At 41.4% G+C, this 17320-nt stretch overlaps 1 protein-coding gene across 1 annotated transcript; it reads right to left on the bottom strand.

Moving 5' to 3' along the window:
* Positions 1 to 9317: 9317 nt before the first annotated feature.
* Positions 9318 to 9689, bottom strand: LOC145635735 (uncharacterized). Its single transcript, XM_081687080.1, has one exon. The coding sequence runs from the start codon at positions 9687 to 9689 to the stop codon at positions 9318 to 9320; it is 372 nt and encodes a 123-aa protein (XP_081543206.1).
* Between the last annotated feature and the right edge of the window lie 7631 nt (positions 9690 to 17320).

Here is a 17320-nt window from a genome sequence, read left to right as displayed (position 1 = left end):
GGATTTCAAGTTCTCTATGGTCAGTTTCGACTTGAATGTTGCACTTGTACCTATCAACGAAAGCGTTTGCTATGGATTCCCAGGTAGAGGTCTTTTCTTTTTCAAGAGAAAAGAACCATTGTTGGCAAACGGTCTCGAGAGATAGTGAAAACAGGGAAGGGAAGACTTTCTTATCGATACCCTTGATACTCATTATTGTTTCAAATGCTCTTAAATGAAAGTAGGGGTTGTCGATTGCCCTAAATTTTGGGATGTCGTTGGCACTGAACTTCTGCGGAAGAAGATCTTTATCCACCGAGACCCCTTGGGATGTGAGTTCTTGAAACTTGTAGTCGCTGGACAACTTGCTTAGGCTCTCTTGCATGAGGTCCATTTGTTATTGCTTCACGGGATCCTCGATCTTAAGTGCGAGAAGCTTCAGTGTCTCAGTTACAGTAGCCAGTTGGTTCTTGAGATCATTGACTTCTTCTTGAGTTGCCATTATAAATCTTGCTTTCCTCTTGCGGGCTATAGGTTTGTCGAAAAGTTGGACTTGTACGAAGAGGTTATCTTTGATTAATCATCCTTCCTTTCTTGACCACGCGCTCTAAATTAAGCCAATTTGCGTTTTAATTACTTGACTCGAATCAACTTGACTTTATGGTTTTTATTTTTTAGAAAAAGTATGCATATTTTTGGGGAGCAATAATGTACATGTGTTTAGGGAACTAAGTATTATTATTTATTGGAGGATTAATATCGGACTTACCCCCCTAAAAAAAATGACGAAAAAAACGCGCGCACACAAGACTCTCTTAATCATGGTCAAGACATGTGCATTAGTGTGTGTTATTGAGTGTAAGTGACATGTTTGGACTCTTGTGTAAGACCATGGGACTTAGTGCCTAGACTCGAACATTAATTTAAGTAAGCATCATAGTCAGCAAAATTAACCGAATTGAACAGAAAACTGATTAATTAGACATTAGGTGATGACTCGACAAATAATTTGAACTGTCGGCCAAGCGACAGGACTGGCGTCACAACATAGTGATTGACGCCAGAGTTTTTAGTAAATGTCTGGCGCTACACACCATACAGTGGTGCTACAGCTCAGACTTTGGCACCAACATTGGAGCTTTGGTCTGGGACTGTTTTCGGTATTATTAGTCAACTGGGGTATGCCTAAAGTCGTACTAGGTCCATTCCGATTAAAAAGAAACTTTATTGACTCAAATTAATTAATTAATTAATTAATTAATTAGGCAAAGTTCTTTAAGTCATTAATTTTAACCTCAACACAAATCAACAAACGGTTAAGAGGAGCATAGAATATATATGCACAACAAATAATGCACAATTAGTCAAGTAGGCATAATATGATGCAATGAGTTCGCAACCTAACCATGGCTCTAGTTCTCTAAAGTTCGGGATACGGTTTAGTCAAATAGGGTCCATGGTTAATTGTCCAGATGCACCGCGTAGAAGCCTAACCGTGAAGGGTTAACGCGTGTGGATAGGACACCGCGAGTTTTTTAGAAAAAACTCACTTCCATGGTTTGGTGAATTCAACCTCTCAGATGTACCCTTTGTTGCCAGGAGCGTTCAATCGGGTAGATAGAGCATGAATTCCCAGAGAGTTATGTCCATATGTAGAACACATATGGGTTTCAGAAAAGTGAGAAAAAATTCAATCAGGAAGCAGGATCGAGCAAACAATACGAAAAATCGATCGAAATTAGAACGCATATTTCTGGCTCGGTATTGGGGGAAATTGGCGCCAGCAAAGAGAGACTGGCGCCAACTTTTAACTGTAGCGCCTGGCGCCAATACTGGCGTCTGGCGCTACGGCTAAAAGTTTGGCGCCAATCTCTGGCCCCTGACGCTACTTCCCACATGCCTTAGCAGCTTTCTGTGCTCAATAAAATCATCCAGTTTCGCGCGGTGTTATTTCAGTCCTAGTTGTGAAAGACATTTCTCAAATTTCCTACGTGTAAAATCCTTATGTTTTTTACTCATTACGGATGGTCTTTCCAATGAGAACCTTTTTATGCATATGACAATAATGTTAATCAAAATTACGCACATGAAATACTTAGAACTTTTCGAGTCTTATCCACTCATTCTAAATCATTGCCGAAACAAATTCAGGAATTAAAATAGAAATCCTCCCCAGTGGAGTCGCCAAAAACTGTAGGGAATAATTTCAAGCCTTAAAATCCCACTAGCTTGAACCCCACTGTGATCATACACTAAAGTACGGTTGCGTCCAAAAGGGAAGAAGATAGAGCAAAAGAGTCGCCAACAAGTTTTTTAGGAACTTGTAAACCATTCACGAGGTGAAGGTTACACCCCTTAACGATCCAAGAGATCGTCAACTCCATAAGGTCATGAACCAAATAAGGGTCCGGGGATGATGGTACAAATCCAACCTAAAAGAGATTGAACCTGCCCTAATAATAGGCCTTTACTTTATTCTAATCGTATTCATGTGCGCTTTCTGATTAACATACAATCAATAGGATTAACCCTAAACCTGTTTATCTATGTTGGTTGAATATAATGCACAAATAAACTATTATTGGCGATCACTTGAATTTATAATCACAATTAACCCTAACAAGATTATTAATTATCTTATTAAGCGTGATTGCAAATACAAATTCCCTTTAAACATGCAATAAAAGGTGATCAAGCAATAACAAATAAAATAATGTATCAAGCAACATAATAAATAATAATCATGAATAATAATTATAATCATGTTAAAGCATAATAAACATAGCGAGATCCTAGGCATGATACTAACAAGATTAATAACAAACCCAAGCATGTCACTAAGCAATAAAAATCAAATCTTTAGCCCTAACATGATACTAACATGAATTAATATTGGGAAGAATACAGGATGCATCGTACTTTTAATCATACTTGATATTAAAGTTACCCTAGACATGATACTAGGAATCAAAATAACAATCTAAGCATGATTTCTACATCATAGAATCAATTTAAACCATTAAAGTACTTACTTGGATGTCTCGTACCTCTTTATAATTACAAAATACACACGTTAGTAACTTCAAGGAAAATAATAATCAAAACAATTAAATTAAATAATTGAAAGAGAGATTTGGGACCAAACCCTCAGAAAACGTCTAGGGCGAAGGCAACTTCGAATATGGCTAGGTGTATTAAGATCTTGCGAATACGGAATTTTGTATGAAAAAGCCAAAGTTTAGAAAAGAAAAGAATGCTAAAGAATGAATGAAAGCTTGATGAATGAAGAGAATTGGTGAATGCTAATTAAAACTAATTGTTGATGAGAATTCGTGAATGAATAGAGTTGATTATTGAAAACGGAGTTTTTGATACGATATTTATAGAGAAAATCATCTAAAAAAGATAATTTAACAAAACAGAGTCTGAAGATCGAAAAACAACCTTGGCGCCAGCCCTGACTAGTTGGCGCCAGGCACAAGTGGCTAGCGCCTGGCGCCAATCCTGGTTCCAGGCGCCAAGGCCTGGGGTTGGACGCCAAACTGATTTTTAACGCGTTTTCGAAAATCTAATAAATTTCCCGTACTGGAAGATAAAATAATATAATTTCAGTCAAAAATGCTATTTTATCTTGATTAAAACTCTGAAGAGTCCTAACTGAATTAGGAATGAAAAGAACCTTCTAGAATGTTCTAGAAGACTAAAACCATTCCTAATTGCATTAGGAATGATAAATCATATTAGGCCCTCCCCTAGATCATTAGGCCGTACTTAAAACTCAAACCGGGCCCAGTTTAGTAAATTGGCCATAACTTCCTCAATATTCATCGGAATTGGGCTTATAATATATCGTTGGAAAGGTCTTTGCAAGACCCATCCAACTACACCACTATTGGACCCATATCATGGACCAACCAAACTGGATTGGCTGTTTTCTTAAAATAAAGTTTTCAAAAACAGGGAGAAGAGAAAAGAAATAAAACTTTCCGCAATGCTAGACCTTTCCACACTTTCGTTTCATTCGATTATGATTCGACGTGAAAGGCACTCATCACCGGGTTTGGTTTTTGGGGAGACACAAATAGGTGTCTACAGCCACCCAGTCGGGAAAGTTGCAGGGCCGAATGAACCTGGTGTCTATCAGCTTTTTAACTTCGGCAGCTGCTGCCTGACTTCTTTCCTCACCGTGGTTTCTTTTCTTTTGCCGGATGGGCTTCTTTTTGGGGTCCACGGCGAGTTTTTGGACAGCGAGATCCGGGCTAACGCCTGGCATCTCTTCCACTTCAAAGGCAAAAATGTCTTTGAATTCCTTCAGCAGAAGGTGCAAGCTTGCACCCAAGGTAGCATGAGCAACCGTCCCCACCTTTACAGTACGTTCTGGACGGCTGTCATCCAGAACGAGATCAACGTTTTCACCAGCCGGTTGGGGACGGAGCTCATCTGACCGCTCACCGGTCAGTGATTGCTATTTTTTCTCTTTCTTCACCTCCACCAGTAGAGGTGCCTTTCTTTTCTTCCCGGCTGCTGGTGGGGCAGGCGCTGGGTCGGCATCCTTGACATTGTCAAGGTCTATTGGTTCTTGGCCGTCTGGGGCCACAGTGTCTCTGACGGCTGAGAGATAGCATTCTCGGGTCGTCTTCTGACCCCCATTCAGGGAACCAACAGTGTCGTCATCCCTCTCATACTTGATGAGCATGAGAGACGGGATGATTACTGCCTTGGCTACGTTGAGGGTAGGCCGACCAAGGATAATGTTGTAGGCAGTCAACTCCTCAACGACCAAGAACCTGACGACAATATGTCGTCCTTGGCCCTTCTCTCCCAGCCGGATGGGTAAGTCAATTCTTCCGGCTGGGTAGACCATACCACCCCCGAAACCAACCAAGGGGTGGGTGACCGGATGCATGTTGCTGACGTTGTATTTCAGCTTTTGCAAGCACCGGAGGCTGATGATGTCTGATGAGCTGTCGGTGTCAATAAGGATTCTTCCAACCAGTTGGTTGGCAACCTTACATTCAATAACAACCGGGTCATCATGCGGACGGCGGACGCTGCCCCTGTCCTTCTCAGTAATCAAGACGTCTGGGAAGGAGGTGCTTGCAGACGCCTGCTCATCCTCATCCTTGTCCATCTTTCGAAGATGGCTCTTGGTGCCCCGGATGGTAGGGCCACCACAGGAGAACCCGCCTGCTATTGTGTAGACCGGCTCCTTGTCGATATCCGAGCTACTAGCAGGCTGGGGGTAGTCTTAGAGGACTGACCCTTGTTTTTCTTTTTTGCCCCGGCTGGGGACTTAGAAATGTAGGACTTCAACAGCCCTTTGTCAGCCAGACGGTCCAATGCCCTCTGAAGACTGAAGCAGTCATTGGTATCATGGCCGACCTCCTCATGGAACTGACAGAATTTATTTTTGTTCCGTGACTGAATAGAACTCTTCATTGGATTCGGCTTTTCAATGGACAGCCGGTCCTTTACCTCCATGAGGATGGAGTTGCAGTTTTTATTAAACTCGTACTTGGGGACGTACGGTTTAAACTCTTTCTTTTTCTTCTGGGACGGCTGGTCAGAATCATTAACCGCCCAAATTTATTTTCTTTTCTTGCTCTCTTCTTTATTTTGGTCGGCTGAGCAGACCGGTTGTCTTTCTGATTGTCGGACTTCTTGGAGTCCGACTGGTTACCAGGCGAGCAGAGGTCGGTAGCTTGAATGTAGCTTTCCGCCTCCCTCAGGGTCGCCTGTAAGGTGAAAGCCCCTTTTCTGACTAGGTCGAACTTAAAAGTCGACCCGTCTCTCAGACCCTTGAAGAAGTCTGTAAAAGCTACCTCATCAGACAGTCCTTGAATCTGAATTCTGATCAGATTGAACCGCCTGACATATGAGCGCAGCCCTTCTCTCTCTCCCTGCTTAACAGTGCTCAAGTCAAGGCTTGTTTTCTTAGCAGGGATGTTCATTGAGAAGTTGGAAGCAAATAGGAAGGCAAGCTTCCTAAAATTGTCAATGGACCCGGCTGGCAAGTTGCTAAACCATTGTTGGGAAATGCCCTTCAATGTAGCCGGGAAACATCGACACCAAGTGGCATCATCCAACCCCTGCAGGTACATGAGGTTGGTGTAAGCCATGAGGTGGTCTTTCGGATTGGTGGTACCATCATAGGTACCAACCAATACATTCTTAACCTTGGCCGGCTGGGCCGCCTCGGTTATCTCCCGGGTGAACGCAGAAGGTTGTTCACCCAGGCGCAGCAGACGGAGCTGCCAGTCCAATGGCTGGACATTTTGATATGCCGCCTGACCCCCAAAGAGAGCCGCCTGCATGAAATGAGGGGGATACTGTCCGTAAGCCTGAGTAGGCACGTACGGTAAAGCTCCAATCATGTGAGGGCCAGAATGGACGGTATTACCGCCTGTCTGGCTCTCATGCAAGGAGGGTGCACTCCCTGCAGAAATGTTGTTGAAGCTATCTGGAAAGTTCGACGTTGAAGCCGACTCAGACAACGATTGGTTTCTCTTCCGGTTTATGATCTCTCGGGCATCGAGAATTGATTTTTTGCTTCCCACCGGCTGCTGAGTCCGGCGGGTGTTGTTGTTGTTCCTCTTAGGAAGGAGAATTTTTTACCAATCAATGGTCCCGGCTGCCTTCTCCTTTGGATGAGGAGTGGGCTGCCGGTCTCTGACTGACTTCCCCTTCTCCAGAAGAGTCTTCTTCGCCGACTGACCTTTACTTGGGCCAACCCGGCTTTGGGTGATCAGCTCTTTAATTTCACCCTTGAAACTTGTCATGAATCTCATGAGTTCGTCTCGGGTGACAAGGGCTAATCCTGGGGCCGTTTGGGTTTCCCCTTCCGGCTGCCCAGAGGGTCGGCTTGTACCCGCCTGGGAGGCACCCCGCTCCAGAGTGTCTCTGGGCCGGATGCGCTTGATTCTGAGAGAGCCGTCTTCGGCTGTAAAGGTTTTGACTTGAGGATCTTCATCCTCATGGTCTGTAAAGACTTCTGGGTCTTCGCCCAGACGGTTAGGGGGTGGTACAGACTCTTGAACCATCTTCGAGGTACTCTCCCCACAGACGGCGCCAAATGTTTTGGGTGTTTTTGTCCCTCGGGAGAGTTACAACACGAAGTCTGATCCGGCTGAGCTGTACCTGCAAAATAACGGAGACTCCGGGTGGTTGGAGCTCTGCCTCCGACGGTCAAGTTAGTAACTTGAAAAAGGATAAGGAGAACGGAAATTTAGGTGGGTATCTGCTCGGATTCCAAGCTCAGGTATTTCTCTGATGTGAGAGAATGCAAGTGTAATAAATGGTAAAACGTGCCCTCAAAGAGAGGGACATCTCCCTATTTATAGGGTCTTTGGGATTTGTACCCCTGATTAGGTCACTGAACCCTAATCATTGGTGGGCTGCGCCGCTTTGCGGCTTTCTCGGGATTTGGGCCTAAAGGCCGCCTTTTTTCCCTTAATTTCTGGAGTGACACGTGTTAGGCGTAGATTGGTCCACTTTGGACCAACCTGAAGCTGACACGTGTCATCCTCTAGTTGGACCACGTGGCGGGGTAAAATTACCCTAAACAAGTGGCATTTATGCCACTCTTTTATCCTTTTTCTCTAAGGATTTTCCCCTCATTTGCGCTTGTTTGGCCCTTTTTCTAAGCATTTTTACTTAGTTTTGCTTCCTCTTTCATTTTCTCCCTTATCTTCCCTTCTCTTAGTCTTCTCGCTTTGTTTTTATTTTGATCTACATGCTTTGGTTTTGTAGGTATTATGTGCCGAAAGAAAGAGGATATCAAGAAGCCAAGCTATCTGTTGTGCGCGGGGTACTGTGCGGCTTCTGTGCGGGCGCACATGTGAGGCTGTGCGGGCGCGCAGCCCTGTCAGAACCCGCACAGCCAAACTGAAGAAACAAAGCAAAACCAGAGAGTTTGTGCGACCCTATGTGCGACTCGTGTGCGGGCGCACACACCGATGCGCGGGCGCGCAGGCCTAATGTGCAGGCGCGCTCATTTTCCCCGTACCCTCAAAGTTGCGGCCGCGCGCTACGCTGAGAGGGCGCACAAACATTGTGTGCGGGCGCGCAGCTCATCTGTGCGGGCTGCACGGCTGGGTTTACGATTTATTTGCGCCTTGTTATCCAAGTCTCTTTCTTTTGGGTGGAGCCACATATATATAGACGGGACTCTTTGTAATAGAGAGACACTTAGTACTAATTCCATAGAACATTAGCCTAATCTAGAGAGAGAAAATAGATTGTTATTCAAGCTTCCTTTAATGTATTCAACTTTGCTCAAGCTTTAATCTTCCATCAATCAAGCAAGTATCCAAGTTTTAATCTTTCTTCAATCCTTTCTTTAGTAATCTCTTCTCCTTAAATATTATTTATTTGTTTTATTGTTACTTATTTTTGTCTATCTTATTAGTTTATCTTGTTGTTATTGATTTCATATATTTCAATCATGTTTTGTTTTGAGTTTCTTGTGTTTATTTCTAGTTTTGATATTATGTTTAATCTCCCTTTTCTAGGCTAAACTCTTAGCTAGGGGAAGGGGGTGGAAGATATGTATTGAATGATGGATGAATGATGATAGTTGGATTGATTACATGCCTTAAATTGATGAAAGACATGATTTTTAATGGCTTGGGATTATTGTTGCACTTTATTTGATTGCCTCCTAGTTTAAATGCATGAAAATGATTTGAACTAGATTAAGATCACCTCTATTTTAATGATTACATGAGAATGAGTTGTTAAAATGGAGTTTCATGTATTGTGCTTCTTTATTCTCTTGATTTGCTTGTGTCTAATAGGATGCATGAGAATGATCCTAATTAGCATAGACTTCTTTCATTGATTGCCTTGACTATTGCATGAGAATGAATTGTTTAGGTAGAATCTTGTGTTCTTTGGCATGTTCATCATGATAACTATCAGTGTTCCCCTCTTTCTAATGCATGTTTGAAACCCTCGAATCCCTAGCGTCATTTTCTATTGATATTAAATCATCATTTTCTTGCTTACTTGTAATTTTAGTGTTCTACTCAACAAAACCAACAAAACAATCCCTTTTTTACTCTTGCATTAGTGATATTAGATGTTGAATTAGCGTGCTTCCCTAGTGGTTCGACCCTTTACTTGCTACTAACTAGCTTAGTGTAAGTTTAGGCTTTATAAATTGTTAATTTGATTAGGGTGGTAGTTTAACGACCTATCTTATCCCGATCAGGAATAGGTTGTAGCAACCCTGGATATGCACTGGGGTCATATTTGCACTGTTGACATACTTGACATTGCTTAATGTAAGCTTTAATGTCATTTTTCATTCCCTTCCAGTAGAACATAGCTATGCCTCTCTAATATGGCGCTTCCACCCCTGAGTGACCACCTTGTGGAGAATCATGTAACCATAATAAGATCTTTCTTCTGACATCCTCATCAGCCCCAATGACCAATTTACCCTTCCTTCTCAAACATTGTTGCTCCCAAGAAAAATGCCTATGAGAATCGAAATTTTGCTGTAATTCAAGGATTATCTTCTGTAGTGTTGGATCAGAATTCCAAGTTTGTTTGATTTGATGCCACAACTCAGAAGTTGATTCGGAAACCAGGAGGGTGGACAGGTGGCCAGTGTTTCTTCTAGAGAGAGCATCTGCAACTTTGTTTTTTGCCCCAGCTTTGTATTCTACTGAATAATCAAGTCCCAGTGTTTCTTCTAGAGAGAGCATCTGCAACTTTGTTTTTTGCCCCAGCTTTGTATTCTACTGAATAATCAAGTCCAGCCAACTTGGATGGCCACTTTTGTTGAAATGGGGTGCCAAGTTTGTGTTCAAGTAGATACTTTAAGCTTTGTTGATCTGTCTTGATAGTGAATGGCTAGTAGAGAAGATAATGTTGCCATTTTTGCACAGCAAATACAACTGCCAACAGCTCTCTCTCATAAGCAGATAAGTGCACATTTTTCTCACTCAGTGCTTTGCTTAAGAAGTTGATAGGGTGCCCATCTTGCAAAAGCACAACACCAATACCCCTCCTTGAAGCATATGTTTCCAAAGTGAAGGGTTTAGAGAAGTCTGGCAGAGCTATGACAGGTGGAGAAGTTATTGTTGTTTTCAATGCTGTGAAAGCTGCTTCAGCTAGAAAGTTGTCCATTCTGAGCAATAAGGTGAGTGGCTTGCAGATCTTGCCATAATCCTTAATGAACCTTCTGTAATAGCCTGTGAGCCTTAGGAACCCTCTTAAATGCTTAAGAGTTCTAGGTCTAGGCCAGTTGATCATTGCTGCAACCTTGTCTGGATCAGTAGCCACCCCATGAAAAGAGATTATGTGACCCAAATAACTTATTTCAGTCAGGCCAAATGAGCACTTATTTAGGTTTGCATGCAGTTGGTTTAGTTGCGTCAGCTCTAGTGTTTGTTGCAAATCGAATAGATGATCTTCCCAAGTGGGACTATAGACTAGAATGTCATCAAAAAAGACCAGGACACATTTCCTTAAGAGAGGTTTAAAGACATGATTCATAAGATCTTGAAAAGTATAGGGTGCATTGGTGAGACCAAATGACATCACTAAATACTCAAAATGGCCAAAGTGTGTTTCGAAAGCTGTTTTGTGAATGTCATTTGGCTGCATTTTGATCTGGTGATAACCAGATTTCAAATCAATCTTTGAAAAAAATTAAGTGCCCTGCAGCTCATCTAGGAGCTCTTTAATTAGAGGGATAGGAAACCTGTCTTTAATGGTGGCCTTGTTCAAGTTCCTGTAATCCACACAAATCCTCCAACTTCCATCTTTTTTCTTTACTAGCACAATAGGAGCAGCAAATGGGCTATTGCTAGATCTAATCACACCCTACTCAAGTAAGTACTGCACCATTTCTTCTATAACACTCTTCGTTCTGCAAGGCTGGGTATCTGTATGCCCTTAAATTAATAGGGTCATTCCCTTCTTTTAAAGGAATGGCATGGTCAAACCCATCCCTTGAAGGTGGAAGCTTTGAAATGGGTTGAAACATCTAAAAACTGATTCAAGAGGGTTGATAGGGCAGAGTCACAGTTAACTTCTTCATTCTGAGCTAGCATGGGAGAGTGAGAGACATTTACTAGGATAATTTGCATCATTGAAAGGGACCCCTCCTGGGTCAACAACTTTTGTAGAGCCTTGGGTTGAGTTTCTTTCCATTTCTTAGGATCTGCTCCTCTTAGCTTACTTTTCCTTCCCTTGTGCCAAAATTCCATAGTTAGGTTGCTAAAATCCCATAGAACTGGACCCACCTGAACGAACCATTGGATGCCCAAGACAAGGTCACTGCCACTTAAGGGTAAGAGGAATACATCAGCTGTAAAATCTGCACCCACTCATTCTAAATCATTGCCGCAACAAATTCAGGAATTAAAATAGAAATCCTCCCCAGTGGAGTCGCCAAAAACTGTAGGGTGATTAAAATATTAAAATTACCCTAGACATGATACTAGGAATATCATAATAACAATATAAACATGATTTCTACATCATAACATCAATAAAAACCATTAAAGTACTTACTAGGATGCCTCGTACCTCTTTCTAATAACAAAATACACACGTTAGTAACTTCAAGGAAAATAATAAATCAAACAATTAAATTAAATAATTGAAAGAGAGATTTGGGACCAAACCCTCAGAAATTAAACCTTTCACGTCTAGGGCGAAGGCAACTTCGAATATGGCTAGGTGTTTCTAGATCTTGTGAATGCGGAATTTTGTATTTGAAAACAAAGTTTAGAAAGAGAGAGAGAGAAAGATGAAATAATCAAGAAAACTTGATGAGAATTGGTGAATGATTAAGAGAGAATTAGAGAATTAATGATTGCGAATGAAAACTGATTGTAGGTGAATGAAAATGGAGTTTTTAATACGTTATTTATAGAGAAAATCAGTCAAAAGATAAAATAAACAAAACAGAGTCCTGGCGCACAAAAAACAGAGCTGGCGCCAACCCTGGCTAACTGGCGCCAGGCGCCAATGGCTAGCACCAGGCGCCAATGGCTGGCGCCAGGCGCCAGGCTTGGTTCCAGGCGCCAATGCCTAGAGTCAGGCGCCAAGCCTGTTTTTAACGCGTTTTCAAAAATCAGATAAGTTTGCCGTACTGGAGGATAAAATCGTATCTTTTCCTCGAAAATGCTTTTTGATTTTAATTAAAACTCTGAAAAGTCAACAAAAGTCAATTTATCAATGCTAATTGAATTAGGAATGAAAAGAACCTTCTAGAAGAATCTAGAAGACTAAAACCGTTCCTAATTGCATTAGGAATGATAAATCATGTTAGGCCCTCCCCAAGATCATTGGGCCGCACATAAGGCTCAAACCGGGCTCAGTTTAGTAAATTGGCCATAACTTCCTTAATATTCATCGGAATTGGGCTTATGATATATCGTTGGAAAGCTCTTGTCAAGTCCCATCCAACTACACTACTATTGGACCAATATCATGGACCAACCAAACTGGATTGGCTGTTTTCTTAAAATAAGTTTTCAAAAACAGAGAGAAGAGAAGAGAAAAGAAATTAAAAACTATCCGCAACACTAGACTTTCCACACTTTCGCTTCATTCGATTATGATTCGACGCGAAAGGTACTCATCACCGGGTTTGGTTTTGAGGAGACACAAATGGGTGTCTACAGAAGCCCCCACTTTGACTAAGTTTGGAGAAATGCAAGTTTCAAAAACGAAAGTCAAAGTATTAATAGGGACGGAGAATGATTCAGAACGTTCTGCGATTCTAAATCACTCTTGTAACGCCGATACCTGCAAAACTAGCATTAGTTAAACAGATAAAAGACTTAAGAAACGCGTATCTTGCACCGTCGAGCACACGTCTCTAAAAGTAACCGATTTGCTGCTACTTCTGTTGTTTTGATGACCTCCTGCAAGCTAGAGAATGCCATCCCGCTTGAAAACCGCTACACCTGTAACTGCTTCCAATTTGGAAGACTGCTTCGCCTGAAACGATCCTCCTCCGCATTGATAATATTCCACGTCCAAGGGAACACTATCGAAGATTGCTTCTCTTGAAACAATCCTCAGTTGTTTGTGACAACTCTCCATAATCTAGGGAACGCCACCTTGCTGTTTCGATGTTCACTCGTCTCTGAACAAAGAGCTTCCTTTTTTGATATGTTCACGCGTCTCTGAACAAACAGCTTCTTTTTTATATGATCTTCTGAATGATGTGTCCATGCGTCTCTGAACGAAGAGCTTGATAATAGGATGCCCACGCGTCTCTGAGCAAAAGAGTCTGAAAAGGATTGTCCACGCGTCTCTGAACAAAAGAGCTTGAAAATAGGAGATCTTTGATGATATGTCCACGCGTCTCTGAACAAAGAGCTTTTGATGATATGCCCACGCGTCTCTGGAGCAAAGAGCTTTGATGAAATGTCCACGCGTCTCTGAACAAAAGAGCTTGATGGATATGTTCACGCGTCTCTGAACAATAGAGCTTCGGTACTTGAACGTTTGTTGCGATAATATTCTGAAGAAAAATTTCCGAAGACCAAAGTTTGTCGATCTCTAAAGCTCGCCTGAACTTTGCTTCCGCTAAAACCAGTATGTCGGTGTTTCCGTGATGAGCCAATTCTTAGGCGCTTTAAGCTAAGTGAGACAATCTTTCATCAGGTCGACCATTTATTGTGATTGTAATCAAACTGACTACTTAATCATGTCAAATTGCTTATAGGGGCTAACTGGCATACCAAGGAACCCGTAATTGTTGTATGAGGTCGAAATCACCTTTCTGAGAGGCTTCGAGCTAGATGTTTTCGTCCGGCGCTGGAGTAGGGTCTTCCCTATTCTGCTGTACCTGTATTTATTTTTTACTATAGAACTTTGCCAATATCTTTAATTATTTTAGGGTTGACCTAAGGTTTAGTTATCTTAGGGTTGACCTAAGGTTTAATGTTGCTTGACTCAATAACTTGACACGACTCAAGGTATAAACTTGACTCGATGTGATCGACTGACTCGAGGTTGACTCGACTCAAAGTAAAATGACACGTGTGTTAGACTCAAATCAAAGTGATATGACACGACATGACTCAATGTGAACATGACTCGTGTGTGCATTGTAATGTGAGCAAAAATTTTCCGTCATTTTTGTGGAGGGTACCAACTTTCTCCCGAAAAAGAAAGACGCGAAAAAAGAATCGAAGTTTTAAAGTTTTGAAGATGCATGTTGAATGAGCTTAGTCAAATGTTGTTTGATACTATCTCTCAAGGTGCAAGGATTAATCCATCCTAGGCTATCTCAATGGTTGACTCTATGATGAAAGCATTTGGGTAACTTAGGCACGGAGGCTAAGCACTTCATACTTTGTGATGTAATGACAATTATGATTGATGAGTGATGTTGATATGACAAGGCATGCTTCAATGTTGTATTAAGATTCCATGACAAAGGGTTCCTAAGGGAAGGTATATTTGGTCATGTATTTGTGTAGTGTGTGATAGTGACACTAAAGTTAGGCCGCAAGAGCTAAGTGTGTGGAAAAATATCATTTCAAGAAGAGTCAAATGATGGTGACTCTTAGGCTAGGTGAGCTAATGATGTAGGGATCAAGCCCCCAAGTCTAGCTCTAAGTGAATAGGGATGAGCATAGGAAATTCCTAGATATGATCATGGTGTAAGTGTGTGAATGTGAATATGAATGCATGTTTATTACGGCCGCACCTCGATGTGAGGTTGCCTACGTATCCGTTAGGAATCAGGCCGAATGTAGCTCTAGCCAAACCTCACACAAGTGTGTATACCTCAAAAAGGTCTTTTAAGGGTTGTAACGTGGTTAGGCTAAAGGTTATAGAAGAAGGGGATAAAGGTTCAAGACCCTAGATAAGCCCCCAAGGTGTGCAACCTCGCTTTTGAATCTTTATATTTTTATGCTTGAGTTTCTACTCTTTTTTAGCTCTCTTTTATCTTTTACTTTAACATCTATTTTACTTTTATAAGCGTGGGCAATCCCGATCATGCGGTCTATCACTCACTTGGCATTCATGTTTCTCAGGCACGGTACCGAGCACTCGATAAGAGACGCAGTCTGAGACGTGTTCTTATCAAAGACATTTTCATATCAAAGACATTGGAACACTTGCCCTTTTGTACACTTTTATTTATTTTTTTTTGCTTTTATTTTTATTTTGATCTTTTGAAATCACTCACGCCTTTTTAGAATTGCATAAGTTACACACCATCCCATCCTAAGGTTAGGTAGATGTAGGTTGAAAAAAGAAGGTTCTATCGTTAGACGAGGCTCAAAGTGGTTTATGAAGAAAGAATTGCATATTTGAAAGGTGAAAGGAGATATGATGTGGCTACAAGGGGTGCCTCAAATCATTGGTATACCTTGTGCTTGATTCGACATGTATTTTTTATTTATTTATTTATTTTTTTTGTTTATTTAATGCAATATAATGAAATGATCATATATAAGGAAATAAATGCTCATTTTATTAAAAAGGGAAAAGGGAAAAAAAATACAAAATTAATCTAATGGAAAAGAAAAGGTGCCTATGCTAGACTTATTGGGGAGAGGAAAAAATGAAAAGGAAATAGAAAAAGAGGTCATGAAATCTTGTCGTTGAAGCTCGCCTCTGTCTTGTGTTGCTTGCTCCGACATCATCCAGTCTTCTCGCTAGCTAGAGGCAATGGGATCTTATTTGCCTCTATGAGATCTTGAATGAGGTTTTGAAACCTGTAGCATTCATCAGTAGTATGACCGCGCCCTCGATGGTACTTGCAATAGGAGTTTGGATTCCATCTCGAAGATCGATTTTCTGGTGTTGGATCCTCGGTAGGGCCAATAGGTTTGATTAATCCTCGATCATAAAGACGATCGAAAGCAGCATCGTAGGTCATTCCAATGGGTGTGAACTCTCGCCTGGGTTTCCTTTTAGATCCTTGATTGTCCATGGCTAAGACACCATTATGGTCAAAGGTACTAACATTATTACTAGAGTGGGCGTTTTCGGGAGAAGAAGGATTGTCGTTCTTCTTTCCTTTCCAGCCACTGTGGTTACTATTGTTAGTAGCTTTTTGCTTTGCGAGGTCGTCTTCGATTTCAATTCCGATGTCATAAACGGCCTTGAAAGTATTCAAGTTGTGTTGATATTTTAAGTGCTTTGAATACTTTTCTTGGAGATTCTTGATAAACATCCTCACAGACTCCTTTTCGGTGGGGACCTCAATCATCTTGGCGGAAGTTTCCCTCCATTTATTAAAGAAAGAAGTAAAACCTTCATTCTCTTTTTGTCTTAGCATCTCAAGTTTTCTATGATCGGTTTCAACTTGAATATTGCATTTGTATCTATCAACGAAAGCGTTTACTATTGATTCCCAGGTAGAGGTTTTCTCCTTGTCAAGGGAGAAGAACCATTGTTGGCAAACGGTTTCAAGAGATAGAGAGAACAGAGAGGGGAAAACCTTCTTATCGATACTCTTAATACTCATTATAGTTTCGAAAGCTCTTAGATGGAAGTAAGGGTTATCTGTTGCCTTGAATTTAGGGATGTCAGTGGCGTTGAACTTATGTGGAAGAAGTTCCTTGTCCAGCGAGACCCCTTGTGAACTCATGCCCTGAAATTTATAGTCTCTAGATAGCTTGCTTAGACTCTCTTGCATGAGGTTCATTTGTTGTTGCTTCACGGGATCATTGATCTTGAGTGTGAGTAGCTTCAGTGTCTCAGTCACGTTAGTCAATTGACTCCTAAGTTCATTAACTTCCTCTTGAGTTTTCATTATCTTCTTAGCCTTCCTCTTTTGACGAATCGGTTTATCAAAAACTGAGACTTGAATAAAGAGGTTGTCCTTGATTAATCGCCCTTCTCTCCTCGACCAAGTACTGTGGAAAAGGAATTTGGGGATATTCATTGTTAATTATTTGACTCAAGCTTTATTCATCATGCAATGGATGGAAGAAGTGAAGAAATATCGGAATAGAATGTGAAGAAAAGTGATGTAGATGGAGGGATATGAAGAATTAGGAATAAAATGTACCCCCAACTTAAACGACGGAAAAGACCGACTCATGCATGAACCTAAGACATGGCCATGGTGACATGTGTACTCAAAGTGTGTGCTAAGACTAGTGAGTGTAGGTGACATGTTAAGACTCGTGTCATGGCCATGTGACTAGACTATGTGACTAGACTCAAGCAAAGACTAAGTTAAGACTTCACGTATGTGCATTAAACTGGATAGGCTGTGGTATTTTAGTCATAACTTTTGATCTGTAACTCTGATTTAGATGAAACCAACGCCAAATTAAAGATAAAACTCGGGGCTACAGATCCATAGGTTTTACAACTCGTATTTCTTCCTAGAACTCTGGCT

This window comes from Chenopodium album, chromosome 1, assembly GCF_948465745.1.
Source record: "Chenopodium album chromosome 1, dcCheAlbu1.1, whole genome shotgun sequence".
Taxonomy (NCBI): Eukaryota; Viridiplantae; Streptophyta; class Magnoliopsida; order Caryophyllales; family Amaranthaceae; genus Chenopodium; species Chenopodium album.
The sequence above is the reverse complement of the archived record's forward strand: the minus strand, read 5'-3'. Positions and strand labels throughout refer to the sequence as shown.

Coding starts and splice junctions, on each gene's coding strand:
- LOC145635735 (XM_081687080.1), bottom strand. CDS start 9,689: ATGCTCTCTCTAGAAGAAACACTGGGACTTGATTATTCAGTAGAATAC.